Below are 27357 nucleotides of genomic sequence, written 5' to 3' on the forward strand. Positions count from 1 at the left end.
TGGATTCTCCTCACTGCTCATAAATGAGCAAGACACGAGGAGTCATTCTTCCGCGCTACTCTGCGCTGGTTAGGCCTCAGCTGGAGTATTGTGTCCAGTTCTGGGCACCGCATTTCAAGAAAGATGGGGAGAAATTGGAAAGGGTCCAGAAAAGAGCAGCAAGAATGATCAAAGGTCTAGAGAACATGACCTGTGAAGAAAGGCTGAAAGAATTGGGCTTGTTTAATTTGGAAAAGAGAAGACTGAGGGGGGACATGACAGCAGTTTTTAGGTATCTAAAAGGGTGTCATAAGGAGGAGGGAGAAAACTTGTTCTTCTTGGCCTCTGAGGATAGAACAAGAAGTGATGGGCAGCAAGGGAGGTTTCAGCTGGATATTAGGAAAAAGTTCCTAACTGTCAAGGTGGTCAAACACTGGAATAAATTGCCAAGGGAGGTTGTGGAATCTCCCTCTCTGGAGATACTAAGAACAGGTTAGATAAGTGTCTATCAGGGATGGTCTAGACAGTACTTGATCCTGCCATGAGGGCAGGGGGCTCGACTCGATGACCTCTCAAGGTCCCTTCCAGTCCTAGCGTTCTATGATTCTGTGATTACGTTTATTTTAACGGCTTGAGAGGTCCACACAGTCTTTGCACATGGCAGGCTTCTCCTGGTTATCTCCTGGACACTGTGCCATTCTCCTGGTCATCTTCCAGGCATGATGCAGTTCTCCAGGTCATCACAAATCCAACTATCGCCCCAGTATTACGACCTGCTTCTTCTTAATAAGAGGGTCCTATGGAGGGATATCCTCCATGGGACAGGATACCATGACATCATCTGGAAGGAAGACACCTTCTAGCTTGTCTGGTGGTCATCCATTCTCTTAAAATTAGGCATTTCCTGATCCTTGGGTCATCACGATCCCTGCTCCAAGCTTTGCTCTGCTCTTATGGAGCCAAGGATGTGCGATCTCCTTTTGGTGCTATACTGAAGGGCACACAGGTAGAGTCCCATAGTGGCTGGGACCCCAGGACGCTCAGACAAGGGACGTATGTGTTGCAGGGGCTGTCCCAGAAGCAACAAACCAGTGGAGTGCAACTGATGCTGTGAGCTTTGGAGGAGCTGCTCTGCATGTGCTAGAGGATTGTCTGTCTCCTGTTTAGACTGGGAGCTCCTCCAGGCAGGGACTAGCTCTTGGTGCAGTTTGTCCAGCGTTAAAGGCTGATCCAGGGCTGGGGACCCAGGGCAGCCTAAAAATATGCAGAAGGCCAGGCCACTGGTTAGTGAGGTTTGGCGCAGATGAGGCTTCTGCAGAGACTGGCACATTTAAGCAGCAGCTTGAGCCCAGACCAGCTGTGTGTTCACAGTCCTGTTGGGGCAGGGAATGCGTAATGAGCCGGGGAGGCAGTGGAGAGACGCCTGTTGCCAGTGGCCCCCGGGGGCTGTCACAGCAGCAGCCAGCTGCTGAAATAAGTCGTGAAGCCCGAGGCCCCATCTCAGCCCTCGCAGTCACCCGGCAGGGCTGGGCCAGGCTGTGGGGCCGGCGTGGGAGAAGATTGCTCGGCTGTTGCCTGCAGCCTCCACGGAGATGGTTGTGGGTGTCTGAGGGCTGCAGGGGAGGGACGGTGGGAACCGCCCTTGTACCCGCATGCTCTGCTCTGCTCCGCTGGGCCAGGCCCCACCCCCACCTGCAGCCTACACCTGCCTCTGTGCCCCTGAGGCGCCTCCAGCCAGGCTAGCCAGGCAGATTAAAAATGCATGGTAACTCCAGCTGCTGTTCCATCCCTGGCACCCGCCCCCCACAGCGCAGGAGCTCCAGGCTGCAGAGTGCAGGACAGTGTCGGCAATGGACCCTGGGCAGGCGAGTGCTGCGGGCATTAGCTGGGGGGCAGGTGGGAGGGAGGTTTCCTGGGACAACTGTCCTTGCACGTGCAGAGCTCTGGCCCTTTCCTCCGGCTTCCATACCTGGGCCGGTGTGGTGGGCAGGAGCCAGGTGCTCTCTGGAGCTGGTGCAGGAGCAGCCAGGAAACTGGCTTCCCCTGGTGCTTCTCCTACTCCCTGGCACACTGCTGCTGAGAGCGCCAGGCCTGGGGCAGACGCCCTCACCCCCCACAGGTGCTTTTCCTTCCAGGCCAAGCAGGAGGCGTGCACACGAGCAGCGGTGGGACTGCGGCAGGCAGCAGGTACTGGGTGCTGGGCCGCCTGGGACGGGGGTCTGCAATACATCATCAGGCCTCTTGCAGAGACTGGTGCCTGCGCGGGAGTAGGGGGGGCTGGGCAGCTGCCGGGTGACTGGTTCAAAGCTTGCCCAGCCAGGGTCCCTTGGAATCAAGGGGAGCGAGGCAGGACCAGCCCTTGGCAGAGCTGGGCCCAGCCAAGGCCATCGGCCGCTGCTGTGGAAGGAGCTGGGGCTGGTGTCCCATGGGGGGAGCGGCAGGCGGCTGGGCGCACGCTGGGGAGGAAGGAGCTGGGACCGAGCTGGCTCTGCTTGACGAGGCCACGACAGCTCTTGGTGCGCTCGGGGTGGAGGCAGCGGGGGAGCTCCGGTGGCTCTCGCCTCCCCTCCCAGCCCCAGGCTGAAGAAAGATGGGCCAGGCCTTGGAACTGGTTCTGGAGGTCGCCGCCAAGGGGGAACCGCCGCTGCAGGGCCCTGCAGGAGGGTGATCCCCCGCGCAACAGGAACCTGGAGGCGGTTCGGCTCAGCAGGCTGCAGGCCAGTTCCCTTCAGCGCCCAGCTCTCAGGCCGCCCCTGTGCCTGAGCCACAGCTGAGCCAGCTCCTGGACAAGGCCAGCAGCAGCTGGTTTAGTGGCCTCCCCACCAGCCCCTCTGGCCGCAGGCCCAGCCTAGGCGGACGGGCTGAGCTGGGAGGAAGAGCTGTGGCTCCCCGGGGTGGGAGCTGGCTGGCCAGCCAGGGGCAGGGCTGGAGGAGCTTGGCCCAGGGCAGCCTGGCCTCTGAAGCTGGAAGACCCCTGGGCACATGGCCGAAGTCCCAGTGACAGGGCTGGTGGGGGGAGTTGCTCTTTCACCTGGCTGGGGCTGGGCCGGGCTCGGCTCTTGCTCCTCATCCCTGGCCCACTCGGGTCCGGCGCGTGCCCAGTTGGGGCTCCCCAGGTGGCCCCAGCCCCAGGGTTGCCCGGTGGCTGTGCCTTGGTGGCCCTGCCCCTGAGCCGTCCCCTTGCTGCGTGTTTCAGGCACGGGGAAGCAGGAGAGTTTCCGGGTGGTGACGGAGGACTCCGGCCGGCTGGTCTTTGTAGATCAGGCAGACAAGGGCATTCAGGTAGGGCTGGGCCAGGTCAGGGGTCTTCACCCTGGGGTGGGCCTGGGGAGGGGAGTCCCAGGGCTCTCTCACCCCGGCCCGGTGCAGCTCTCAGCCCTTCCCCTCTCCTGCACCGCCCTGTGGAGCAGCCGGAGCAACGGGCAGCCGCTCAGCACCGCCTGGCAGGCAGGAGTGGAGCCCAGGTTGCACCCCCAGAACTGTTCCCCACGGTGCCGTGCGGCATGGCCAGCCCTGGTGCTTGGCTCCTGGGAGTCCTTGCTGGGGGCGTGGAGCCCCCCTGTGGGCCGGGCGCACTCTGGGCAGGCGAGGCAGGGGCTGAGCTCTGACCCAGCTGCTGTGCCGTTCCAGGAGGGCTGCTTCACCTTCGACGGCATCTTTAACCTGGACACGGGGCAGGTACGGAGAGCTCTGGCGTCCACGTGGGGAAGGGGACAGGCCGGGGGCTTGCACCCAGAGGCCGATCAGAGAGCAGGCCTGACTCGACACTGTCGCCGGCCTCCCCAGGCCCGGAGGGCTGGCCCAAGCCTCTCACCGAGTGCGCCCTGAGCCCCGGGACTGCCCTGGATCCCAGACACAGCAGCAAGGGAAGGCTGCCCAGTACGCCCCTGCTCAGACGCGGGGCCCGGAGATCACAGGGTAACATGGAGCTTGTCCAGTCCTGTCTGCCAGCAACGCTCCCTCCTTGGCTGCACTCACTCCACAGGGGTCTCCAATCCCCCTCCCACAGCCACCCCAGCCGCCTTCTCCGGGGCCAGGCTGGCCCAGGCGTGGGGAGCTGGAAACACCCAGCCCAGCCGGTGAATGGCCTGCGGCTTCGCATGGTGAGCGCGGCTCAGTGGGCTCTGCACCTCCCCAGAGCCCCAACCCCTCGGCAGGGCCAGCGGCAGCGGCAGGGGGCAGCTGAGGCCAGGGCTTGGGGCAGAGCACCCGGCCGGGGTTCAGGTCCACCCCAGCGCCCCGGCGTGGCTGCTCCCCGGTGTGCCCGGTGCTCTCTCTGCAGGACGAGGTGTTCTCCGAGCTGCTCAGACCCCTGCTGGCCACGGTGCCGCTTGGCTACAGCGTGTCCCTGCTGCTGTGGGAGGCCACTTGTGCCGGGACCCAGCCGCAGCCTCAGGGCCCTGGACTGCACCACAGCATCGTCCAGCAGGTGAGGGCCATGGCTCAGAGCTCAGTGCAGGGTCCCAGCTCCCTCTCACCAGCTGTTTCCTCCCTTTGGCACCTCTGAGGGCAGCCTTGGCACATGGCACCCCAGGGCGTCCGCCGGACCCGGCGACCTGGGCTGGGGGAGACAGACAGGGACGCTGCTGCCTCCCTTGGCCTCCTGGGGTGGGGGTGGCACTCAGCGCTCAGCTCACTCAGAGGTCCCGATCCTGCTTTCCATGAGCGGAGCGACAGGCACTGAGTCTGAGGGATCCCCCTAGCTCCAGGGACGGCCAGGGCACAAATTCCTGGGAGCTGGTGGGCGAAGCCAGGGCCTCTGAGCTATCCCCTGCCCTCCCCAGGTGATAGAAGCCACCTTTCAGCAGCCCGAGCCCCCAGGGGGCAGTGGGGAGCCTCTGCGAACTGTCAGCTTTGTCCAGGTACGATGGCGGGCGGGCGTCCTGTCTCGGGCCAGCTGGCAAGTGCCCTGAGCTGCCTGTCGCCTTGCCAGGCCCCCGGGTGATGCTTCTGTAATAACCCCCATTGGAGCAGCACCCCTCGTCACCCGGGGGGGGCCCTGGAGCTGCAATAGGGGCTGCTGGCTGGGCTCCCTGCGCTGTCCCCTGCCCAGCTGGGGCACCAGCGAGTCCTGCGCAGCTGCTGGACAGCCGCTTCCCGGACCCCAAGTGGAGGATGGAAGGAGCAGGATCGTGGGTGGCTGAGAGCAGGGAATGGGACGTCCCCTGTGGGCTCCTGCGCTGAGCCACAGCCAGGTGGCTTCCCTCCCTTGCATGGCTCTGCACGCCCGTGCCCCTCTGGCTGGCTGTGGCAGCGCCCTCTCCGCCGCCTGGCCCTGCCCGGGGGCTGCAGGGAGCCCCGTGCCCAGGGTCAGTGGGAGAGCTGCTGCTGCAGGATGGAAACGCCGGAGCCCCCTATCCACTCAGCGCGGGCGCCCTGACTCCAGCCAGGCGAGGATCTGGCCCCGTGTCCCTGAGCTGCCTGACGAGGAAGCATACCACATGCAGGGCCTGCACGTGGGCCCGGAGCCCCGCAGCTGCCGGCGAGGCCATACTGCTTCAGGATGGGCAAAAGGGCAGGCAGGCACGGAGGGGGTGGCGCCAGGTCCCCCTTTCTGTGCCGCCCATTCTTGCCTGCTGGGGAGTCCCAGGGCCTCCGGCAGACTCGGCTGGGCAGGGCCTGCCCCCATCACCCCTGCCCCGGCCGCACTGAGCTCACCCGGCCTCGCACGCCAGTGGCGCCTGTGGGTTTCGCTGCTGCTCACGCTGGGGGTGCGGTGCCAGCCTGGCGCACAGGGACCCCCCCCCAGTCGGCTCGCCACAAGGCAGGGCTGTGCCTTGGCTTCAAACCTCCGGATGAGGCACTCGAGCAAGCTAGCGAATGGGCTGCCGCCTGCCTGGGCACAGGGGCGGCCCTTTGGCTTTGCAGTGGTACTGTGACCCCTGCTACACCCTGGGCAGGCAGCGGCCGAGGCCGGCCTGGATCTCTGGGGTGTTGGGCCCAAAGAGCCAGGACGTGGTTCTGGCCAGAGGCCCATGAATGAATCGGGTTTTTAAAGATGCCCTGGGCCCCAAGGAAGGAGCGGGGCCAGTGGAACTGGGCTCCTGCCCTTGGCTCCATCAGGCAGCACAGTCCCAGGCAGGGCCGGGTGTGCAGACGGGCAGGGGCTGAGCTGCCCTGGGGCGCTGCCGGTGAGCAAGGGAGGGCGGAGAATGGGGTGGCAGATGGAGGGCAGGGCAGAAGATGGGGCGGCGGATAGAGGACAGAGGATGGGCTGGCTGGCAGAGTGGTTGGCGGAGGACGGGGCGGTGGGCAGAGGATGGGGCGGCGGGTGGAGGACTGAGGACAGGGCGGCGGGCAGAGGATGGGGCAGCGGGTGGAGGACAGAGGACGGGGTGGTGGGTGGAGGTCAGAGGATGGGGCGGCGGACAGAGGACGGGGCGGCGGGTGGAGGACAGAGGACAGGGCGGTGGGCAGAGGACGGGGCAGTGGGTGGAGGACAGAGGACAGGGCAGCGGGCAGAGGACGGGGCGGCGGGTGGAGGACTGAGGACGGGGCGGCAGGCAGAGGACGGGGCAGCGGGTGGAGGACTGAGGACGGGGCGGCAGGCAGAGGACGGGGCGGCGGGTGGAGGACTGAGGACGGGGCAGCAGGCAGAGGACAGGGCGGCGGGTGGAGGACAGAGGACAGGGCGGTGGGCAGAGGATGGGGCGGCGGGTGGAGGACTGAGGACGGGGCGGCAGGCAGAGGACAGGGCGGCGGGTGGAGGACAGAGGACAGGGCGGTGGGCAGAGGACGGGGCAGTGGGTGGAGGACAGAGGACAGGGCGGTGGGCAGAGGATGGGGCGGCGGGTGGAGGACAGAGGACAGGGCGGCAGGCAGAGGACGGGGCGGCGGGTGGAGGACTGAGGATGGGGCGGCAGGCAGAGGACGGGGCAGCGGGTGGAGGACTGAGGACGGGGCGGCAGCAGAGGACAGGGCGGCGGGTGGAGGACAGAGGACAGGGCGGTGGGCAGAGGATGGGGTGGCAGGTGGAGGACTGAGGACGGGGCGGCAGGCAGAGGACGGGGCGGCAGGCAGAGGACGGGGCAGCGGGTGGAGGACTGAGGACGGGGTGGCAGGCAGAGGATGGGGCGGCGGGTGGAGGACTGAGGACGGGGCGGCAGGCAGAGGACGGGGCGGCGGGTGGAGGACAGAGGACAGGGCGGCAGGCAGAGGACGGGGCGGCGGGTGGAGGACAGAGGACAGGGCGGCAGGCAGAGGACGGGGCGGCGGGTGGAGGACAGAGGACAGGGCGGCAGGCAGAGGACGGGGCGGCGGGTGGAGGACAGAGGACGGGGCGGCAGGCAGAGGACGGGGCGGCGGGTGGAGGACTGAGGACAGGGCGGCAGGCAGAGGATGGGGCGGCGGGTGGAGGTCAGAGGACGGGGCGGCGGGTGGAGGACAGAGGACAGGGCGGTGGGCAGAGGACGGGGCGGCGGGTGGAGGACTGAGGACAGGGCGGTGGGCAGAGGACGGGGCGGCGGGTGGAGGACAGAGGACAGGGCGGTGGGCAGAGGACGGGGCAGTGGGTGGAGGACAGAGGACAGGGCGGCAGGCAGAGGACGGGGCGGCGGGTGGAGGACTGAGGACGGGGTGGCAGGCAGAGGACGGGGCAGCGGGTGGAGGACTGAGGACGGGGCAGCAGCAGAGGACAGGGCGGCGGGTGGAGGACAGAGGACAGGGCGGTGGGCAGAGGACGGGGCAGCGGGTGGAGGACAGAGGACAGGGCGGTGGGCAGAGGACAGGGCGGTGGGCAGAGGATGGGGCGGCGGGTGGAGGACAGAGGACAGGGCAGCAGGCAGAGGACGGGGCAGCGGGTGGAGGACAGAGGACGGGGCGGCAGGCAGAGGACGGGGCAGCGGGTGGAGGACAGAGGACAGGGCGGTGGGCAGAGGATGGGGCGGCGGGTGGAGGACTGAGGACGGGGCGGCAGGCAGAGGACGGGGCGGCGGGTGGAGGACAGAGGACAGGGCGGTGGGCAGAGGATGGGGCGGCGGGTGGAGGACTGAGGACGGGGCGGCAGGCAGAGGACGGGGCGGCGGGTGGAGGACTGAGGACGGGGCGGCAGGCAGAGGACGGGGCGGCGGGTGGAGGACTGAGGACGGGGCGGTGGGCAGAGGATGGGGCGGCGGGCAGAGCGGGCAGTGGGCATTTTCCCACAGCCGGCAGAGGGGAGACGCCTGCCAGGTGGGACCCGTGTTCCCAGCCCAGGGTCGCAGCGCAGGCCCAGCAGGTCACTGCTCTGGGGCGTGCTAATGGGGGAGCAGGGCAGCCTGCGAACAGCACGGACCCACCCCACCAGCTTGGGCCCAGCACCCCTAGTGAGCCCCCAACCCCGGGGATGCCCTATGTTTTCAGAGGGGCTGTGGGAGGTACCCCCAGGCCCAGGCCCAGCCCCAGAGGTTACACCCCCCATCCCCTGGTGGGCTCCTGCCCTGCACCATGGGGCCCCCCTGCTCAGCCCCCAGTGTTCTCCCCACCCACTACGGGCTCCTGCCCCCCAGTGCCATGGGGCCCCCTGCCCAGCCCCCCCGTGTTCTCCCCACCCCCATCGGCTCCTGCCCCCCCGGGCCATGGGGCCCCTCTGCCCAGCCCCCAGTGTTCTCCCCACCCCCCATGGGCTCCTGCTCCCTGGGCCATGGGGCCCCCTGCCCAGTCCCCCGTGTTCTCCCCACCCCCCATGGGCTCCTGCCCCCCCGGGCCATGGGGCCCCTCTGCCCAGCCCCCAGTGTTCTCCCCACCCCCCATGGGCTCCTGCTCCCTGGGCCATGGGGCCCCCTGCCCAGTCCCCCGTGTTCTCCCCACCCCCCATGGGCTCCTGCCCCCCCGGGCCATGGGCTCCCCCTGCCCAGCCCCCAGTGTTCTCCCCACCCCCTATGGGCTCCTGCCCCCCCCGGGCCATGGGGCACCCCCTCAGCCATACGCAGGCTCTGCTCCAAGCCCCGGTGGCCCTTGCTCAGGTCTAACGCTGCCCTGTTACAGCTTTGTGCAGATGGAAGCGCCAAGGACCTGCTCAGCCCCAGGACCCAGGCCCTGCACGTGCTGGATGTGCCCCCGCTGGGGCTGTATGTAATGAGGCTCCTGCCAGGGCACTAGCAAGAGGCTCCCCAGCTGGGGAGGGGATCAGTGACGCCTGGCCCCGGCCAGAGCTCGGGGTGCAGGTCAGGCCTGCAACAGGCGGTGCTCAGGAGGGAGCACTGGAGGTGGAAAGCCAGAACCAGTGGGGCATGGGGCAGGCCAGGGAGGGATCTCAGGGCAGGACGGGGCTAAGGGAGTGGGGGTTAGGATTAGAGGGAATGGCAGAGCCGGGGTGGGAGCACGGGATGGGGGACGGGTGCAGGGCAGTGCTGGGGCAGAAGCGCGGGATGGGGGACAGGTGCAGGGCAGTGCTGGGGCAGAAGCGCGGGATGGGGGACGGGTGCAGGGCGGAGCCAGGGCGGGAGCGCGGGATGGGGGACGGGTGCAGGGCGGAGCCGGGGCGGGAGCGCGGGATGGGGGACGGGTGCAGGGCGGAGCCGGGGCGGGAGCGCGGGATGGGGGACGGGTGCAGGGCGGAGCCAGGGCGGGAGCGCAGGATGGGGGACAGGTGCAGGGCGGAGCCGGGGCGGGAGCGCGGGATGGGGGACGGGTGCAGGGCGGAGCCAGGGCGGGAGCGCAGGATGGGGGACAGGTGCAGGGCGGAGCCGGGGCGGGAGCGCGGGATGGGGGACGGGTGCAGGGCGGAGCCAGGGCGGGAGCGCAGGATGGGGGACAGGTGCAGGGCGGAGCCGGGGCGGGAGCGCGGGATGGGGGACGGGTGCAGGGCGGAGCCGGGGCGGGAGCGCAGGATGGGGGACGGGTGCAGGGCGGAGCCGGGGCGGGAGCGCGGGATGGGGGACGGGTGCAGGGCGGAGCTGGGGTGGGAGCGCGGGATGGGGGACGGGTGCAGGGCGGAGCTGGGGTGGGAGCGCGGGATGGGGGACGGGTGCAGGGCGGAGCCAGGGCGGGAGCGCAGGATGGGGGACAGGTGCAGGGCGGAGCCGGGGCGGGAGCGCGGGATGAGGGACGGGTGCAGGGCGGAGCCGGGGTGGGAGCGCGGGATGGGGGACGGGTGCAGGGCGGAGCCGGGGCGGGAGCGCGGGATGGGGGACGGGTGCAGGGCGGAGCCGGGGCGGGAGCGCGGGATGGGGGACGGGTGCAGGGCGGAGCTGGGGTGGGAGCGCGGGATGGGGGACGGGTGCAGGGCGGAGCTGGGGTGGGAGCGCGGGATGGGGGACGGGTGCAGGGCGGAGCCAGGGCGGGAGCGCAGGATGGGGGACAGGTGCAGGGCGGAGCCGGGGCGGGAGCGCGGGATGAGGGACGGGTGCAGGGCGGAGCCGGGGTGGGAGCGCGGGATGGGGGACGGGTGCAGGGCGGAGCCGGGGCGGGAGCGCGGGATGGGGGACGGGTGCAGGGCGGAGCCGGGGCGGGAGCGCGGGATGGGGGACGGGTGCAGGGCGGAGCTGGGGTGGGAGCGCGGGATGGGGGACGGGTGCAGGGCGGAGCTGGGGCGGGAGCGCGGGATGGGGGACGGGTGCAGGGCGGAGCCGGGGCGGGAGCGCAGGATGGGGGACGGGTGCAGGGCGGAGCCGGGGCGGGAGCGCAGGATGGGGGACGGGTGCAGGGCGGAGCCGGGGCGGGAGCGCGGGATGGGGGACGGGTGCAGGGCGGAGCCGGGGCGGGAGCGCGGGATGGGGGACGGGTGCAGGGCGGAGCCGGGGCGGGAGCGCGGGATGGGGGACGGGTGCAGGGCGGAGCCGGGGCGGGAGCGCGGGATGGGGGACGGGTGCAGGGCGGAGCCGGGGCGGGAGCGCGGGATGGGGGACGGGTGCAGGGCGGAGCCGGGGCGGGAGCGCGGGATGGGGGACGGGTGCAGGGCGGAGCCGGGGCGGGAGCGCGGGATGGGGGACGGGTGCAGGGCGGAGCCGGGGCGGGAGCGCGGGATGGGGGACGGGTGCAGGGCGGAGCCGGGGCGGGAGCGCGGGATGGGGGACGGGTGCAGGGCGGAGCCGGGGCGGGAGCGCGGGATGGGGGACGGGTGCAGGGCGGAGCCGGGGCGGGAGCGCGGGATGGGGGACGGGTGCAGGGCGGAGCCGGGGCGGGAGCGCGGGATGGGGGACGGGTGCAGGGCGGAGCCGGGGCGGGAGCGCGGGATGGGGGACGGGTGCAGGGCGGAGCCGGGGTGGGAGCGCGGGATGGGGGACGGGTGCAGGGCGGAGCTGGGGTGGGAGCGCGGGATGGGGGACGGGTGCAGGGCGGAGCCGGGGTGGGAGCGCGGGATGGGGGACGGGTGCAGGGCGGAGCCGGGGTGGGAGCGCGGGATGGGGGACGGGTGCAGGGCGGAGCCGGGGCGGGAGCGCGGGATGGGGGACGGGTGCAGGGCGGAGCTGGGGAGGGAGCGCGGGATGGGGGACGGGTGCAGGGCGGAGCCGGGGTGGGAGCGCGGGATGGGGGACGGGTGCAGGGCGGAGCCGGGGTGGGAGCGCGGGATGGGGGACGGGTGCAGGGCGGAGCTGGGGTGGGAGCGCGGGATGGGGGACGGGTGCAGGGCGGAGCCGGGGTGGGAGCGCGGGATGGGGGACGGGTGCAGGGCGGAGCCGGGGCGGGAGCGCGGGATGGGGGACGGGTGCAGGGCGGAGCTGGGGAGGGAGCGCGGGATGGGGGACGGGTGCAGGGCGGAGCTGGGGTGGGAGCGCGGGATGGGGGACGGGTGCAGGGCGGAGCTGGGGTGGGAGCGCGGGATGGGGGACGGGTGCAGGGCACAGCCGGGGCGGGAGCGCGGGATGGGGGACGGGTGCAGGGCGGAGCCGGGGCGGGAGCGCGGGATGGGGGACGGGTGCAGGGCGGAGCCGGGGTGGGAGCGCGGGATGGGGGACGGGTGCAGGGCGGAGCTGGGGTGGGAGCGCGGGATGGGGGACGGGTGCAGGGCGGAGCCGGAGTGGGAGCGCGGGATGGGGGACGGGTGCAGGGCGGAGCCGGGGTGGGAGCGCGGGATGGGGGACGGGTGCAGGGCGGAGCCGGGGCGGGAGCGCGGGATGGGGGACGGGTGCAGGGCGGAGCTGGGGAGGGAGCGCGGGATGGGGGACGGGTGCAGGGCGGAGCTGGGGTGGGAGCACGGGATGGGGGACGGGTGCAGGGCGGAGCTGGGGTGGGAGCGCGGGATGGGGGACGGGTGCAGGGCGGAGCCGGGGTGGGAGCGCGGGATGGGGGACGGGTGCAGGGCGGAGCCGGGGTGGGAGCGCGGGATGGGGGACGGGTGCAGGGCGGAGCCGGGGCGGGAGCGCGGGATGGGGGACGGGTGCAGGGCGGAGCCGGGGCGGGAGCGCGGGATGGGGGACGGGTGCAGGGCGGAGCTGGGGAGGGAGCGCGGGATGGGGGACGGGTGCAGGGCGGAGCCGGGGCGGGAGCGCGGGATGGGGGACGGGTGCAGGGCGGAGCCGGGGCGGGAGCGCGGGATGGGGGACGGGTGCAGGGCGGAGCCGGGGCGGGAGCGCGGGATGGGGGACGGGTGCAGGGCGGAGCCGGGGCGGGAGCGCGGGATGGGGGACGGGTGCAGGGCGGAGCCGGGGCGGGAGCGCGGGATGGGGGACGGGTGCAGGGCGGAGCCGGGGCGGGAGCGCGGGATGGGGGACGGGTGCAGGGCGGAGCCGGGGCGGGAGCGCGGGATGGGGGACGGGTGCAGGGCGGAGCCGGGGCGGGAGCGCGGGATGGGGGACGGGTGCAGGGCGGAGCCGGGGCGGGAGCGCGGGATGGGGGACGGGTGCAGGGCGGAGCCGGGGCGGGAGCGCGGGATGGGGGACGGGTGCAGGGCGGAGCCGGGGCGGGAGCGCGGGATGGGGGACGGGTGCAGGGCGGAGCCGGGGTGGGAGCGCGGGATGGGGGACGGGTGCAGGGCGGAGCTGGGGTGGGAGCGCGGGATGGGGGACGGGTGCAGGGCGGAGCTGGGGTGGGAGCGCGGGATGGGGGACGGGTGCAGGGCGGAGCCGGGGTGGGAGCGCGGGATGGGGGACGGGTGCAGGGCGGAGCCGGGGCGGGAGCGCGGGATGGGGGACGGGTGCAGGGCGGAGCTGGGGAGGGAGCGCGGGATGGGGGACGGGTGCAGGGCGGAGCCGGGGTGGGAGCGCGGGATGGGGGACGGGTGCAGGGCGGAGCTGGGGTGGGAGCGCGGGATGGGGGACGGGTGCAGGGCGGAGCTGGGGTGGGAGCGCGGGATGGGGGACGGGTGCAGGGCGGAGCCGGGGTGGGAGCGCGGGATGGGGGACGGGTGCAGGGCGGAGCCGGGGCGGGAGCGCGGGATGGGGGACGGGTGCAGGGCGGAGCTGGGGAGGGAGCGCGGGATGGGGGACGGGTGCAGGGCGGAGCTGGGGTGGGAGCGCGGGATGGGGGACGGGTGCAGGGCGGAGCTGGGGTGGGAGCGCGGGATGGGGGACGGGTGCAGGGCACAGCCGGGGCGGGAGCGCAGGATGGGGGACGGGTGCAGGGCGGAGCCGGGGCGGGAGCGCGGGATGGGGGACGGGTGCAGGGCGGAGCCGGGGTGGGAGCGCGGGATGGGGGACGGGTGCAGGGCGGAGCTGGGGTGGGAGCGCGGGATGGGGGACGGGTGCAGGGCGGAGCTGGGGTGGGAGCGCGGGATGGGGGACGGGTGCAGGGCACAGCCGGGGCGGGAGCGCGGGATGGGGGACGGGTGCAGGGCGGAGCCGGGGCGGGAGCGCGGGATGGGGGACGGGTGCAGGGCGGAGCCGGGGTGGGAGCGCGGGATGGGGGACGGGTGCAGGGCGGAGCTGGGGTGGGAGCGCGGGATGGGGGACGGGTGCAGGGCGGAGCCGGAGTGGGAGCGCGGGATGGGGGACGGGTGCAGGGCGGAGCCGGGGTGGGAGCGCGGGATGGGGGACGGGTGCAGGGCGGAGCCGGGGCGGGAGCGCGGGATGGGGGACGGGTGCAGGGCGGAGCTGGGGAGGGAGCGCGGGATGGGGGACGGGTGCAGGGCGGAGCTGGGGTGGGAGCACGGGATGGGGGACGGGTGCAGGGCGGAGCTGGGGTGGGAGCGCGGGATGGGGGACGGGTGCAGGGCGGAGCTGGGGTGGGAGCGCGGGATGGGGGACGGGTGCAGGGCGGAGCCGGGGTGGGAGCGCGGGATGGGGGACGGGTGCAGGGCGGAGCCGGGGCGGGAGCGCGGGATGGGGGACGGGTGCAGGGCGGAGCCGGGGCGGGAGCGCGGGATGGGGGACGGGTGCAGGGCGGAGCTGGGGTGGGAGCGCGGGATGGGGGACGGGTGCAGGGCGGAGCTGGGGTGGGAGCGCGGGATGGGGGACGGGTGCAGGGCGGAGCCGGAGTGGGAGCGCGGGATGGGGGACGGGTGCAGGGCGGAGCCGGGGCGGGAGCGCGGGATGGGGGACGGGTGCAGGGCGGAGCCGGGGCGGGAGCGCGGGATGGGGGACGGGTGCAGGGCGGAGCCGGGGCGGGAGCGCGGGATGGGGGACGGGTGCAGGGCGGAGCTGGGGTGGGAGCGCGGGATGGGGGACGGGTGCAGGGCGGAGCTGGGGTGGGAGCGCGGGATGGGGGACGGGTGCAGGGCGGAGCCAGGGCGGGAGCGCAGGATGGGGGACAGGTGCAGGGCGGAGCCGGGGCGGGAGCGCGGGATGAGGGACGGGTGCAGGGCGGAGCCGGGGTGGGAGCGCGGGATGGGGGACGGGTGCAGGGCGGAGCCGGGGCGGGAGCGCGGGATGGGGGACGGGTGCAGGGCGGAGCCGGGGCGGGAGCGCGGGATGGGGGACGGGTGCAGGGCGGAGCTGGGGTGGGAGCGCGGGATGGGGGACGGGTGCAGGGCGGAGCCGGGGCGGGAGCGCGGGATGGGGGACGGGTGCAGGGCGGAGCTGGGGTGGGAGCGCGGGATGGGGGACGGGTGCAGGGCGGAGCTGGGGTGGGAGCGCGGGATGGGGGACGGGTGCAGGGCGGAGCCGGGGCGGGAGCGCGGGATGGGGGACGGGTGCAGGGCGGAGCCGGGGTGGGAGCGCGGGATGGGGGACGGGTGCAGGGCGGAGCCGGGGCGGGAGCGCGGGATGGGGGACGGGTGCAGGGCACAGCCGGGGTGGGAGCGCGGGATGGGGGACGGGTGCAGGGCGGAGCCGGGGCGGGAGCGCGGGATGGGGGACGGGTGCAGGGCACAGCCGGGGTGGGAGCGCGGGATGGGGGACGGGTGCAGGGCGGAGCTGGGGTGGGAGCGCGGGATGGGGGACGGGTGCAGGGCACAGCCGGGGTGGGAGCGCGGGATGGGGGACGGGTGCAGGGCGGAGCTGGGGTGGGAGCGCGGGATGGGGGACGGGTGCAGGGCGGAGCCGGGGTGGGAGCGCGGGATGGGGGACGGGTGCAGGGCGGAGCCGGGGTGGGAGCGCGGGATGGGGGACGGGTGCAGGGCGGAGCTGGGGCGGGAGCGCGGGATGGGGGACGGGTGCAGGGCACAGCCGGGGTGGGAGTGGCTCCTGCGGGCTGGGCTCGACCCGAGCCCAGCACTGCTGCATGGGTGATGGTGCAACACTCAGAGCCAGCCAGTTGCTCTGCCCAGGGGGTCAGGCTGGCTCGTTCCTGCGCCTCCCCCAGCGAGCCTCTTACCTTTGGCTCTCGCTGCTCCTAGGGTGGTGGAAGAGGCAAGTGAGAAGATTGTGCGCAGCTCAGCAGCGGCCGCCACCATCTATGTGCAGGGGCTGGAGGCCAATCCTGCACTGCCCCGAGGGGGTTTGCAGCAGCCCCCAGCAGAGCAGCCTGCAGCCGGGTACGGCCAGGGCCGGGGCGGGCACTGGGGGCAGTGGCCCCAGGATTGCTACTGCTCAGCGCATGGCCCCCGGCCGCTGCATTCTCCCTGCCCCTTGGCGGTCACCCAGCGTGGCCCTGTGCAGCCAGGCCGGCTGCTGTGGCTGAGCTCCAGGCCAGTTCTGGAGGGCCCCCGCCAGGGCCTGAGGGGCCGAGCTGGCAGCAGGAGGGGGCTGGGAATGGGGCCAAGGGGCTTCCCCAACATCCAGCAAGGGGGGAAGGTGGCGACACTCCTGGGGGTCTGAGCACTGATCCCCGGCCCCTGGGAGCTGGGCTGGGGCCTGTGGGTGGCAGGCCCTGCACTGCTCCCTAGGCTGCAAAGCCCTCGGGCTGCCTCCACTGGGAGCGGTGCCCCCCCGCCTGTCCCGGGGGAAGTGAAACTACCGAGAGCTGCCCCAGCCCCAGGGCTGACTCAGCAGCTCAGCCACAGCCTCAGGCCCAGGCCCAGGGTGTGTGCCAGGCCGGGGCCCTCCTGCTCACCAGGGCCTCCACCCTTCCCCAGGGGCGCCAGCCTGTTCACCCTCACTGTGCAGCAGCGGGTGGAGGGCTGCCGGTGCCGCCGCTCGGCCGTCAGGATCCTGGAGTTCCCCCGAGGGGCCGGGCCCTGCGCGGAGCCGTACGTAGGGGCTGGGGGGGGTGGGGGCGGGCAGCACCAAACCACTTCCCCAGGGAACCAGCCCATGGCTTGTCCATGGCCGATGGAGTCCTGGCTGGGGGCCCGTCACTGACCAGGCAACATGGAGGCCCTTGGTGGGCAGCCTGGTGCCCTCACCCCCCCCAGGGACACACCCCTCCCCCCGGGTGTTCCCACCCCCGGGGAAGGGACACCTTGACGTGCCCAAAGCTGGGCTCATTTGGGCCCCAGGTAGGAGCCTCGGGTGTCCGGACACCTGGGGACACGAGCAGAACTGGGAGACCAGTCAAACCCGGGTACTGTGCCTAGGCCTGTGCGCAGCCCTGGCTCCCGCAGCAGCCGAGCTCTGAGACCCAGGCACCGAGGCTTGACCCAGATGATGAAGGACACGGCTCTGCCAGGGAGGCCACCGATGCCTTGTCGTTCCCAGACATCCTGGGAGATCGGAACAGCCCGGGAGTTGGGGTGGCGCCAGGGTCCCCTGCAAGCTGAGCACTGGGCGGCCTCCCAGGAGAGGGTCGGGGCCACCCAGCTGCTTAGCAAAGCACCCCCAGGCATCGCAGCCAGTAGCAGGTTTCCTATGGGTGGTGCACATCTGGCCACACCTCAGTGCACATAACAAAATTTATTCCACCATGGAGAGCAGAGGGTTGGTGGGAGCAGCAGTGGGCCAGGTGACCTCTCGCTGTTCCTAAACATACTCTTACCCTTAATGCTGGTAGTCTAGCCCAGCCAGCCTCAGCGGCGGTTCTGGGGCTCTCCCAGGGAACACACCAGAGGCGCTGCCAGGTGGCCTCCTCTGCCCGCCAGCTGCTCTGGGAGCACTAGTTACTAGGTACTGCCACGGAAACCGCTGTGATTTACAGCAGGGGCTCAGCATTCGCCAGGGCTCCGCGCTGAGCACCCTCATGAATACAGGGGGCTTGGAGCCCCGGCGAAGTGGCACCTATTGGAGGCCGGGGCTCCTGCCCAGGACCTGGGGAAGCGGTGGCTGCCGGGGCTCCTGCCTGGGGCCTGGGGAAGTGGTGGCTGCCGGGGCTCCTGCCTGGGGCCTGGGGAAGTGGTGGCTGCCGGGGCTCCTGCCTGGGGCCTGGGGAAGCGGTGGCTGCCGGGCCTCCTGCCTGGGGCCTGGGGAAGTGGTGGCTGCCGGGGCTCCTGCCTGGGGCCTGGGGAAGTGGTGGCTGCTGGTTCTCCTGCCTGGGGCCCAAGAAAGCGGATGCTGCCGGGGCTCCTGCCCACGCCCCGGGGGCCGCCCACTCACAGCCACTGGTGAATAATTGAAGTCGCTACCCATAAGTTGGCGCCTGCTGAGGCCCTGCTGTACATCCCCCAGATTCACAGGGTGAAAGCGCCCGGCTTGCTCAGCACTCGGCCAGCAGGCGCCCTGGGCCCGGTGCGGTTTGCACTGGGGTGTGTAAGCAGGTCGGGGTGTGGGGGGTGTCCAGGGAGGGGCAGCACCTCCGGAGCGGGACTTGTCGTGTCTCTTCGGGGCAGTTCGTGCACGTTTGGTCCCCGCCTGGCACCCAGCTCTCACCTGTGGCTCCCAGAAGCTGTAGCCTGCAGCAGCCGCACCCCGACAAACCGCTTCGACAGGCGGCTAAGCCAGGTGAGGGGAGCCGGCAGGTCTGAGACCTGCGGTGAGCTAGGGAATTGCCTATCCCAGCATGCAAAGTCAGCCCTGGCGGACTGGGCGGATGAGATCAACAGCAAAATCCAACCACCAGGAAGGCGGTTCTGCAACGCTCTGTGGACAGCGAAGGGCACGACAAGGCACCACAGACGGCCAGGCCATCCACTGCAGCCTGGGAAGTCCCAGCCGGGCGACTTTTCCTACCACTGGAGCCAGGCTGCTGAGCTCGAGAGAGTGGCGCTGCCCCTGTGCAAGGGCTTTTCCACCTCAAACACTCTCCCACACAGCTTCTTTGCACTTTCTCACCACTTCTGTCTACCTCCAAGTCCTGCGGCGACAGCAGAGGGGCCAAGTGACAGGTGGAGGTGACCACTGGGAGTCGCAGCTCCAAACCCGCACCTAGGTGGCCTGTGGGCTTTGGTCGCTCGACTCTGACCCCAGGACAGCAGAGGAGTTCAGCAGCCTCCCAGCGACTGAGCAGGCCTTGTCAGGAGCAGCGCTGCTCACCCTCAAAACAAGGGAGGGGACTAGACAAGGTGTCCCAAAAAATTAAATGACGTCCTCATTGGACAGGACGGACTACCTATATAGTGACAGAGGGAGCCCTGCTAGTCTATAGACCATGGGTGTCCAACCTTTTGGCTTGCCTGGGCCGCACTGAGTGAAGAGGAATTGTCTTGGGCCGCATATAAAATGTATAATATAGTTAATGTATATAAATCACATAATAATGTTAGAAGTTTACGATCTTGTGGGGCCGCATTACTAGCTGCCCAGGGCCGCATGCGGCCCACGGGCTGCAGGTTGGACACGCCTGCTATAGACTATCAAAACAAAGAAGCAGCCTAGTGGCACTTTAAATACTAGCATAATAATTTACTAGGTGATGAGCTTTCGTGGGCCAGACCCACTTCTTCAGCCCAGAGCCGGACCAGACCAGACTCAATTGTTAAGGCGTCTTCACGCTGCTTTGGAACGAGGCTGCTGGACTCTTTCATATTCCATAGCGACACGTTAACAGGCGGTTTGAACCGGGATGGGAATTTTCTGGGGCTCTTTTGGAAACTCGGCGTAATCTAATTCTCCCCCCCCCCGCCCCTCTGCTCTGCTCTGCTCTGCTCATCTTGGTCATTTTTCTCTGATTGGTCCACCTTGACCTGTTTGTGGGTCTCTGTGCGTTAAAGACCGAGTCTGGGCCGGCCTGGGCTGAAGAAGCGGCTCTGGCCCACCGAAGAAGTTACTCCGCTAGTCTCTGAACTGCTCCCGGTTTGGTCTGATTTTCTGTGCAAGCCGCTGATTGGCGGGGAGCGCCGCGTGGGCCAGACGGCGGCTGACAGGCTGCGGGCCCTGAGCGCTGCTGCCCGGCGCCCCCTGCCGGCTCTCACGGGGCGGGGCACGGGGGGCGCTAAGTCCCTCTCTGCCCCCTGCCGGAGCTGGGCGGCGTTGCAGCGCCGGGTTAGCTGCGCGCTCCGAAAGTGCGGGGCGCAGGTAAGTGCTTGGCCGCGGCGCCCCCAGGCCTGAGGCAGCGGGGATCAAAAGGGGGCCGCAGGTGAAACCCCCGCGGGCTGCACTCTGGGCCGCCCGCTAGTCCTAGGGGCGAGTCTGCAGCACCCTGCGGGCAAAGCTCCGGGCGCAGCCGGGACCCGAGGCCTGCGGGACTCGCTGCTGTGGGATAGGGAGGCCGAGAGGCCCCCCGCCCCGCTGGCACAAGGGGCTCGGGGGGCTCTGAGCAGCAGCAGTAATGGCGGCCGTGTCCCCCAGCTCCACCCTTCCCGCTTTGCTGTTAGTCACATGCACGGCAATGGGGCTCCATAGCCCCAGCCACGATCAGGGCCTCGTGGTGCCAGGCGCTGTACAGAGGCCTCCTGGTGCCAGGCGCTGTGCAGAGGCCTCCTGGCCGTCAGCTGCGGCAAGGTTTCCCCCGCACGCCGGTGGCACCCAACCAGCCAAGAGTTTCGGGAGCCCCCAGGCCCGCCCCTGCTGGAGATGGGCACCAGGCGGGCTGGGCTGGGCGGGGCGGGGCGGGGCGACTCCCGGGCTTTGCTCAGGGACGGTGGGCACAGCACGTGCCTCTGGCTCCCTGGCCTCCCCCGGCAGAGCGCTCACCCTGCCCCGTCTCTCCGCAGCCTCTCGCCGCTGCGCCGCGCCCTGGCGCCTGGCGAGCTCCCAGCCGACGCAGGGCTCCTCCCCTGGGTGCTCAAGCGGACGCTGGAAGGAAACAACCTCACGTGCCTGCTGCTGTGTTTGACTCTGCCAGGTACCGGCCGGTCTCTGCCCAGCGCGCCCGCTGCCCCGCGCACGGGTGTGTGCCGCATTCGGCTGGCCAGGCCCCCCGAGGGCACAGCCCGGACGCTGCGGCTGGGGTCCAGCTTCAGAGGGCGCACGTGGCCCGTGGTGGAGCCACAAGGAGCCGGGGGGCACAGAGGGGTGGGACGATCACCCCCCGGGGCGCTGTGGGGAGAGGAGAGCGCCTGGCAGGGCCCCAGGGCTGCTCTGAGTGGGGGATCGGGGCCCGCACCCCGAGGGCCCAGGCGTTCCTCTGGCCACGCGCGGACAGACCCTGCCCGGGGGTCGCCTGGGAGGGCTCCCTCCCTCCAAGGTCTCCCTGCGCCTTGGCACTGCGCTCCGCTAGCCCTGGCTTTCGGGGCCCCTCACAGCGCCTGCTCCCTGCAGCCCTGTGCGCCTCTCAGCCCGGGGCCCGCGCGCCCCTTTCGCTCTCTCCGGGCGGCTGCGGCCGAGCTCTGCAAAGCAAAGGCCGGGAGTTTGTTCCAGGGCCCCCGGGCAGGCTGGGCACAGCCCCGGGGTCTGTCGCGGCTGCCAGAGTGAGGGAGCTCTGCCGTCACGTGCAACCCCCGCCCCACTACGCTGGCCCTGCGCCCCCTTTCTTGGTGATCCCCAATGGGTGCCCTGGGCCTTGCCCGTGACTGCGCTGATCTTGCCCCGGACGTTGGCTGCGGGAGCGCGGGAGAGCTGCCCGCCAGGGTTCCCTTTCCCTTTACTACCCTGGGCGGAATAAATATTGCTCTGTGCGGCGGGGCACCACCCCGGGACAGACGCGCCGCTCATCAGCTGAGCTGCGCCCGGATCACTCCCGAGCGCTCGGCTTCCCGCGGTCACTGCTCCCCGCCGCTCAGGGCGCCGAGCCAGGAGCCGGTGTCTGAGAGACCCCCAGGCGCGCACCGGCTGCTGCTCGGGTTCCCTGCGTGGCCAGGCCGGGCTCCAGGAGTCGCTGCGAACGCCCCTCCCCGCTGCCCCGGCCTGGGCTCCCTCTCGCGCGGGGTTCTCGGGCTGCAGTCGGGACCCCTCCCCTCCGGCAGGCTCCTACGTGGGCGCCCCAACCTGCCAGGCCTGCCCAGACCCCTGCGGCTCCGGCCTCCCTGACGGGGTGCAATGGGGCAGCGCTGCTGGCGTCAGGCCGTCGCGCTCAGCGCCTTGCTCCGGGAGGGGCGACCCCTCCTGCTCCGGCGTGTCCGGCTCCCCGGGGCTGAGCGCTCCCGTCCCGTCCCGTCCCGTAGGCGCCTCGGGAGAAGAGATCCTGGCGGCGCTCTCCCTGGCCGAGCAGGTGCGGGGCCTGGCCAAGGAGGTCTCCCCAACCCACTGGGACCCGGGCAGCGCCGCGCAGAGGCAGCGGGCGGCGATCCGAGAGCTGAGGGCCCAGCTCCTCTCCAGCAGCCGCGGCGCAGCGCAGGAGGGCGCGATCGGCCGGCTGCGGAGAGCGCTCCGGGAGCTGCAGGTGGGAGGAGCCGCGTTGTCCGGCCCGAGCTGTGCGCCCGCCGCGGGTCAGGAGCGCGGCTCAGCCGGGCAGGGGGAGGGGCACGTCTGCGGCTGGGGGGGGCGGTGCCTTGGGGGCCACCAGCGTTCACCTGCGAGACGAGCGGGCCGAGTAAATCGGGTGGAGCTGGAGGCTCGGCTGGACTCCGCGCCGCGCCGCCTGGGCCGGCCCCATGGGGGGGGCCTCGTGTGCAGCTCCGGGGGCCGCATTTAGACAGCGCGGGTCTCCTGCGCCCTTCGCCAGGTGCTGAAGAGTCAGAGCTGGGAGAAGAAGGAGGAGCCGCCGGCGGGAGCTCGGAGCCGCCGTCCGGAAGCCCAGGTGAACCCGGGACTCCCGCCGCCCTCGGGCTGCAGACGCTGGCGCGGCTCGCCCGGTCCTGGGAGCCCCGGCCCCGGCCCCGGCCCGCCGGCTTGTGCTGTAACCCTGCGGGTCCCTGCCGAGCCGCTCCGCTCCCGGCCTTCGTGCGCTACCGCGGGGGCAAGTATCAGGATCTGGCCCGCGCTGCGCACAGCGGCGGAGGTTGAGCAGCTGGGGGGGGCGCGAGCTTCATCCGCGGGCGACTCGGGCCCTGCTCTGCTCTAACCGGGCCCTGGCCGCTCTGCCCCACGCCGCAGGGACCCGGTCCGTTGCCGCTGGGCGGCGCTGCGGGGCCCACAGATTTCCCGAGACAGCGAGAGAGCCCGGACGGAGGCGACCCCAAGCCTGGTGGAGACGCCCAAGGTGCGGGAGCCGCTGCAGGCCGGGGGTGTCCTTGGCCCGCCGGGGGCTGCACTGGGGGCTCAGCCAACGCGTGAAACACCTGGGAAAGGGCCCTCCTGGGGGCACAGGGAGACGGTGCAGCCCGGCCGGCTGCGGGGGGCGCCCGGTCTCCTTAGGGGAGGAAGGGGCTGGGGGAGGGCCGCGGCGTCTCCCCCCCGCCCCTGCAGCTCCCCTCCCGCCCCTGCAGGGGCCCGGCCCCGCCGCGCTGACGAAGCTGCCCTGAGCAGCCCTGGGGGCGCTGAGCGACTCTCCGCGAGCCCGGGAGCCGCGACAGGGAGGAGCCCTTGGCCCGGCGGAGCCCAGGAACCGGCCTGCGCTACCGGCGCGGTGAGTGCAGCGCCCGGGCCGGGGCCGGGAGGAGACGGGCTCCCTGTGTGCGCGGACTCGATCTCCCCAGACGGGCCCCCCGGCTGCGACGGGCACCGACCGCCACGCGCTCCGCTCTCCGCAGGCGGGGAGCGGGGCCGGCCCAGCCCTGGAGCAGCGGTTCGCCAGGGCCGAGGCCAGGAGGCGGCGCCTGCAGGAGCAGCACCAGCGTCTGGTGCAGCAGGAGCTGCTGAGGCTGGAGGAGGAGCTCGCGGCAACCCGGGAGGTGAGGCAGGCGGGCGGGCAGGCGCGCGGGCGGGGAGAGGGGGCTCGAGCCCGGCCGGGAGCGGAACGCAGCGAAGCGGGTCACTCGGGGAGCCCCGAGCCGTCCGGAGGCCGGGGCAGAAATGGGGAACTGAGCCCAGGCTGCAGGGCCGGAGCACGTGGGGGCGCTGGGCGGTGATGGCGGGGGGCGCTGGGCGGTGCTAGCGGGGGACGCGCCCAGGCTGCAGGGCCGGAGCACGTGGGGGCGCTGGGCGGTGATGGCGGGGGGCGCTGGGCGGTGCTAGCGGGGGACGCGCCCAGGCTGCAGGGCCGGAGCACGTGGGGGCGCTGGGCGGTGATGGCGGGGGGCGCTGGGCGGTGCTAGCGGGGGACGCGCCCAGGCTGCAGGGCCGGAGCACATGGGGGCGCTGGGCGGTGATGCCGGGGGGCGCTGGGCGGTGCTAGCGGGGGACGCGGCAGGGCCGGAGCAGGGTGCGGGAGGGGCGTTTGGCTGCAGGCTCGGAGAGGCTCTGGGCCCCGGGGTCTGGTCGCTGCAGCGAAGTCGGGCGGCCGAGCACAGGGGCCGCGGAGCAGGCGACGTGCCCGTCGGCAGGATTTTAATGGGTTCTGGCATCAATGTCAACCTCCGTCTGGGGGCTGCGAGCCCGGATGGCCGCGGCCCTCGCTCATCCCCCCCCCCCCCCCCGCTCCAGGAGCGTCTCTGGGGCAACATCTTGTCAGCTCTGCGCCAAGGAAAGCTCCGGGGCTCCCTGTCCCCGGGGCCGGCGGGGCCTGTGGGGCAGGAGGGCCGAGTCCCTGGGGGCCGGCGGGGCCTCGCTGAGCTTCTCGGCAGGCTGGGATGGAGAGAGGGGGCGCTGCCCGGCAGGTTTAGCCCAGCTGGCGCCCGGCTAGTGAGGGGGGCACAGAACCGCTTGGCAGCTGCCCGGCCCGGCTGGCAACCCAGACTCATGGGGCGCAGGGCAGGGCCCCGCTTCCCGGCAGGTCTTGGCGGGAGCGCGCCGGGGAGGCGGGAGGGCCCGCCGAGCTGGCCAGCCCGCAGGGAGCCCACTGAGCGGTGCCTGAGCCCGGCGGGGTGAGAGCTGGGGCGAGGTGACGCCCCGCAGCCCGGCCGCCAGCTCCCGCTCCCGCTCCCAGCTCCCTCCCGCCCAGCGGGCCGCGCTGAAGGAGAAGGCGGCGCTGGCCCTGCAGCTGGAGGCGCTGCGGAGGGAACGGGCCGAGGCGGAGAAGGACCTGCAGGATCTGCGCCGGCAGCACCGACGGGAGGCGGAGGCCCACAAGCGACACGTGCTACAGGTCACCGCGGCGCAGCTGCTCCTTCCATCCCCGTGTGCGGGGGCGGGGAGGGGTCCGGGCGTGGCCCAGCCCAGCCCACAGGGACAGCCGGGGCCGTGAGTCTGTCACCCTGTAAGCTGGGGCCTTGGGCGGCGCCCCGGAGAGAGTCCAGGGCTGCCCCGCTGATTAGAGCCGCGTCTACACGTGCCGGCTACTTCGAAGTAGCGGTGCCAACTTCGAAATAGCTCCCGTCACGGCTACACGCCAGGCGCTATTTCGAAGTTAACTTCGACGTTAGGCGGCGAGACGTCGCAGTCGCTAACCCCATGAGGGGATGGGAATAGCGCCCTACTTCGCCGTTCAACGTCGAAGTAGGGTACGTGTAGACGATCCGTGTCCCGCAACATCGAAAGAGCAGGGTCCTCCATGGCGGCCATCAGCTGAGGGGTTGAGAGACGCTGTGTCTCCAGCCCCTGCGGGGCTCTATGGTCACTGTGTGCAGCAGCCCTTAGCCCAGGGCTTCTGGCTGCTGCAGCTGGGGATCCATGCTGCATGCACAGGGTCTGCAACTAGTTGTTGGCTCTGTGTATCTTGAGCTGTTTAGTGCAAGTGTGTCTGGAAGGGGCCCTTTAAGGGAGTGGCTGGTTGTTGAGTCTGCCCTGTGACCCTGTCTGCAGCTGTTCCTGGCACCCCTATTTCGATGTGTGCTACTTTGGCATGTAGACGTTCCCTCGCAGTGCCTATTTCGATGTGGTGCTGCCCAACGTCAACATTCAACGTCGACGTTGCCAGCCCTGGTGGACGTGTAGATGCTATTAATCAAAATAGCTTATTTCGATGTAGCGTGCACATGTAGACGTAGCCTAGCAGTGCACCCACAGCCAGTAGTGTTTCTACGGGTGGTGCACACCCACACATGCCTGGGTGCGCATAAGTTATTCCACACAGATGGGAAAAGTTCAAGGGGACAGCCGAGTAGGCCCCTCCCCACCACAGCGCTGAGCTCCCTCGCTGCCGGGCATCTCCCCTGGCGCTGGGACACCTGAACAGCCTCTCCCAGCCTGCTGAGGATGTCAGGGAGCTGGCAGGTGCCTGCAGGCCTTCCCCACAGGAGGCTGGGGAGCCAGCATTCCTGCTGCGAGGGGCGAACACATTCCCCAGCTCACACAGGTCTGTGCGAGCGAGAGGTGGCCAGGGAAAAGCTGCAGCTGATGGTGCTGCCCTGGGTAACAGCTCTCCCGAAAGACAGTCTTCCTCCTCAGCCCTGGGCAGCAGGGCGGGCACCTCCATTGGCGCTGCTCCCTGCTGCGGAGGGCCTCTCCCAGGCAGACACTGCCCGGAGGAGCAGGAGCCGCTGCTCAGCCGTGCAGAGCCTGTCCTAGCTGAACTGCCCTGCCGCGCTCCGAAGGGCCGGGCAGAGGTACCGCATGGTACTCCAAACCGGAGCAGGAGGCCTTTGCCGCCCCGGATCCTGCTCCTGCTCCTGCCCCAGCTCTCTCGCTCGCGGCTGGGGCGGGGCAGGGCATGGTAACAGAGCCCCCTGCTCCCCACAGGTGTTTCGGGCCTACCGGGGTCTCGCCGAGGAGCAGACTGAGCAGCTGGATCGCCGGTACCGGAAGCTGCTGCAGGAGGCCCTCCAGGATGCCATCACCCTGTCTGCCCAGAACCAGCAGCTCCAGGCACAGCGCCAGGCGCGCTGCACTGAGAGCACCACGCAGACAGAGCCGCACGCCTGAGTAGCGAGCTGGGCAGCACCAGCCTAGCGCTGCAGGGGAAGCGCCCAGCCCCAGCGAGCAGACACCAGCAGTGCCTGCCAGCTGTTCCCGGGAGAAGGCGCAGTGCGGGCAACCCCTGGGCCAGCCTTTCTCGCAGGCCCAGGCAGGCGTCCTGGTTCTGCAGCAGGTCTCGGAGCAGCTTCGTCGCTGCACCAGACGCACTAGGGACCTGGCTGCCTGCCCCAGGAGCCTGGGGGGAACTGGAGGCATCACACTGGGGGGCCAGCCCCAGTGCCCCAGCAGATGCTGACAAACATCCCGTGCACCTGGACTTGGCTTTCAGCAGCCGTGACGGTTCATTGCTGACGTGCGATAGGCGTGCCAGTGGTCCCCCCCGCAGCAGCAGCACCCAGTCATCCCCGGTCTCTGCCCACTAGGCCCCAGCCCGGCTGCAGCTCCCACCTGCAGTGTCAACGGGTCCCCCAGCTTAGTGCAAGGGATGAGCAACCTGCTCAGGGGCTGTACACACAGCACCTTCCGCTCACCCTCCCCCAGCAGGAGGGCCTACAGCCCCTACCACGTGCATCCCCACATGCAGAGCCAGCAGCAGGCAGGGCCTTCTCCCCACAACAGACTGGGAGGAGGCAGTGCTTTACCCACGGGGCAGGCTGCCTAGCAAACACGGGGTGGCTTCTCTCCCCTTTGATTCCACTGCTAAGCTGGGAGAGGCAGCCGAATCTGACTGCACTGCACGCGGCGGGGACCGCCGGTGAGCGCGTGTGCTGGCAACGGCCGTCGTGGGCAGTCACAGCAAACGCCCAGCCAGGACTGCAAAGCTCAGCAAGAGAGGGTTCTCTCTGCAGCTCTTGGGAAAGACTGAACAAAGCCCAAGCGCCTCTTCCCAGGGGCCTGTTAGCTGTGCGAGGGCTTGTGCTCCCCTGCACACGCCCCAAACCACTTGAGGAAATGAAGTGGGTCAGACATGGGACCAGGAACCCACGGCAGGGCTCATTCTCTCAAGCTGAAATAAACCAGAGATTATCACTCATCAGCCTATTCCAAGGCTCCAGTGAGCAAGTGCCCCTCGGGCTGATCTAGACTGACATGCCTGTTAAAATGAGGTCAGGCTCGGGGCTGGCCATTGGCCTTTTGGGCCAACTTGTCTCCATGCCCACAACAGGATAGAAATGAGACAGTC

The 27357-nt window shown here is 70.8% G+C and overlaps 1 protein-coding gene across 1 annotated transcript; it reads left to right on the top strand.

The window, feature by feature from the left end:
• Window positions 1-1829: 1829 nt before the first annotated feature.
• Window positions 1830-27196, top strand: LOC142021366 (uncharacterized). The gene is made up of 19 exons (XM_075010077.1): window positions 1830-1844; window positions 2115-2166; window positions 3176-3261; window positions 3610-3680; window positions 3766-3897; window positions 3989-4082; window positions 4262-4408; window positions 4764-4841; window positions 8944-9026; window positions 15611-15748; window positions 16289-16402; window positions 20177-20307; window positions 21566-21783; window positions 22066-22140; window positions 22437-22542; window positions 22769-22908; window positions 23033-23173; window positions 24307-24465; window positions 25998-27196. The coding sequence occupies exons 1-19, from the start codon at window positions 1830-1832 to the stop codon at window positions 26178-26180; spliced, it is 2163 nt and encodes a 720-aa protein (XP_074866178.1). The 3' UTR covers window positions 26181-27196.
• Window positions 27197-27357: the final 161 nt, after the last annotated feature.

The sequence above is a fragment of the Carettochelys insculpta genome, chromosome 15, assembly GCF_033958435.1.
Source record: "Carettochelys insculpta isolate YL-2023 chromosome 15, ASM3395843v1, whole genome shotgun sequence".
In the NCBI taxonomy this organism is placed as follows: domain Eukaryota; kingdom Metazoa; phylum Chordata; order Testudines; family Carettochelyidae; genus Carettochelys; species Carettochelys insculpta.

Excerpts from the sequence above, each read along its gene's own strand:
- LOC142021366 (XM_075010077.1), top strand. Across the intron at positions 2,167-3,175 it reads GGGACTGCGGCAGGCAGCAG|GCACGGGGAAGCAGGAGAGT; the intron begins GTACTGGGTGCT and ends TGCGTGTTTCAG. Across the intron at positions 23,174-24,306 it reads AGCTCGCGGCAACCCGGGAG|CTCCCTCCCGCCCAGCGGGC; the intron begins GTGAGGCAGGCG and ends TCCCGCTCCCAG.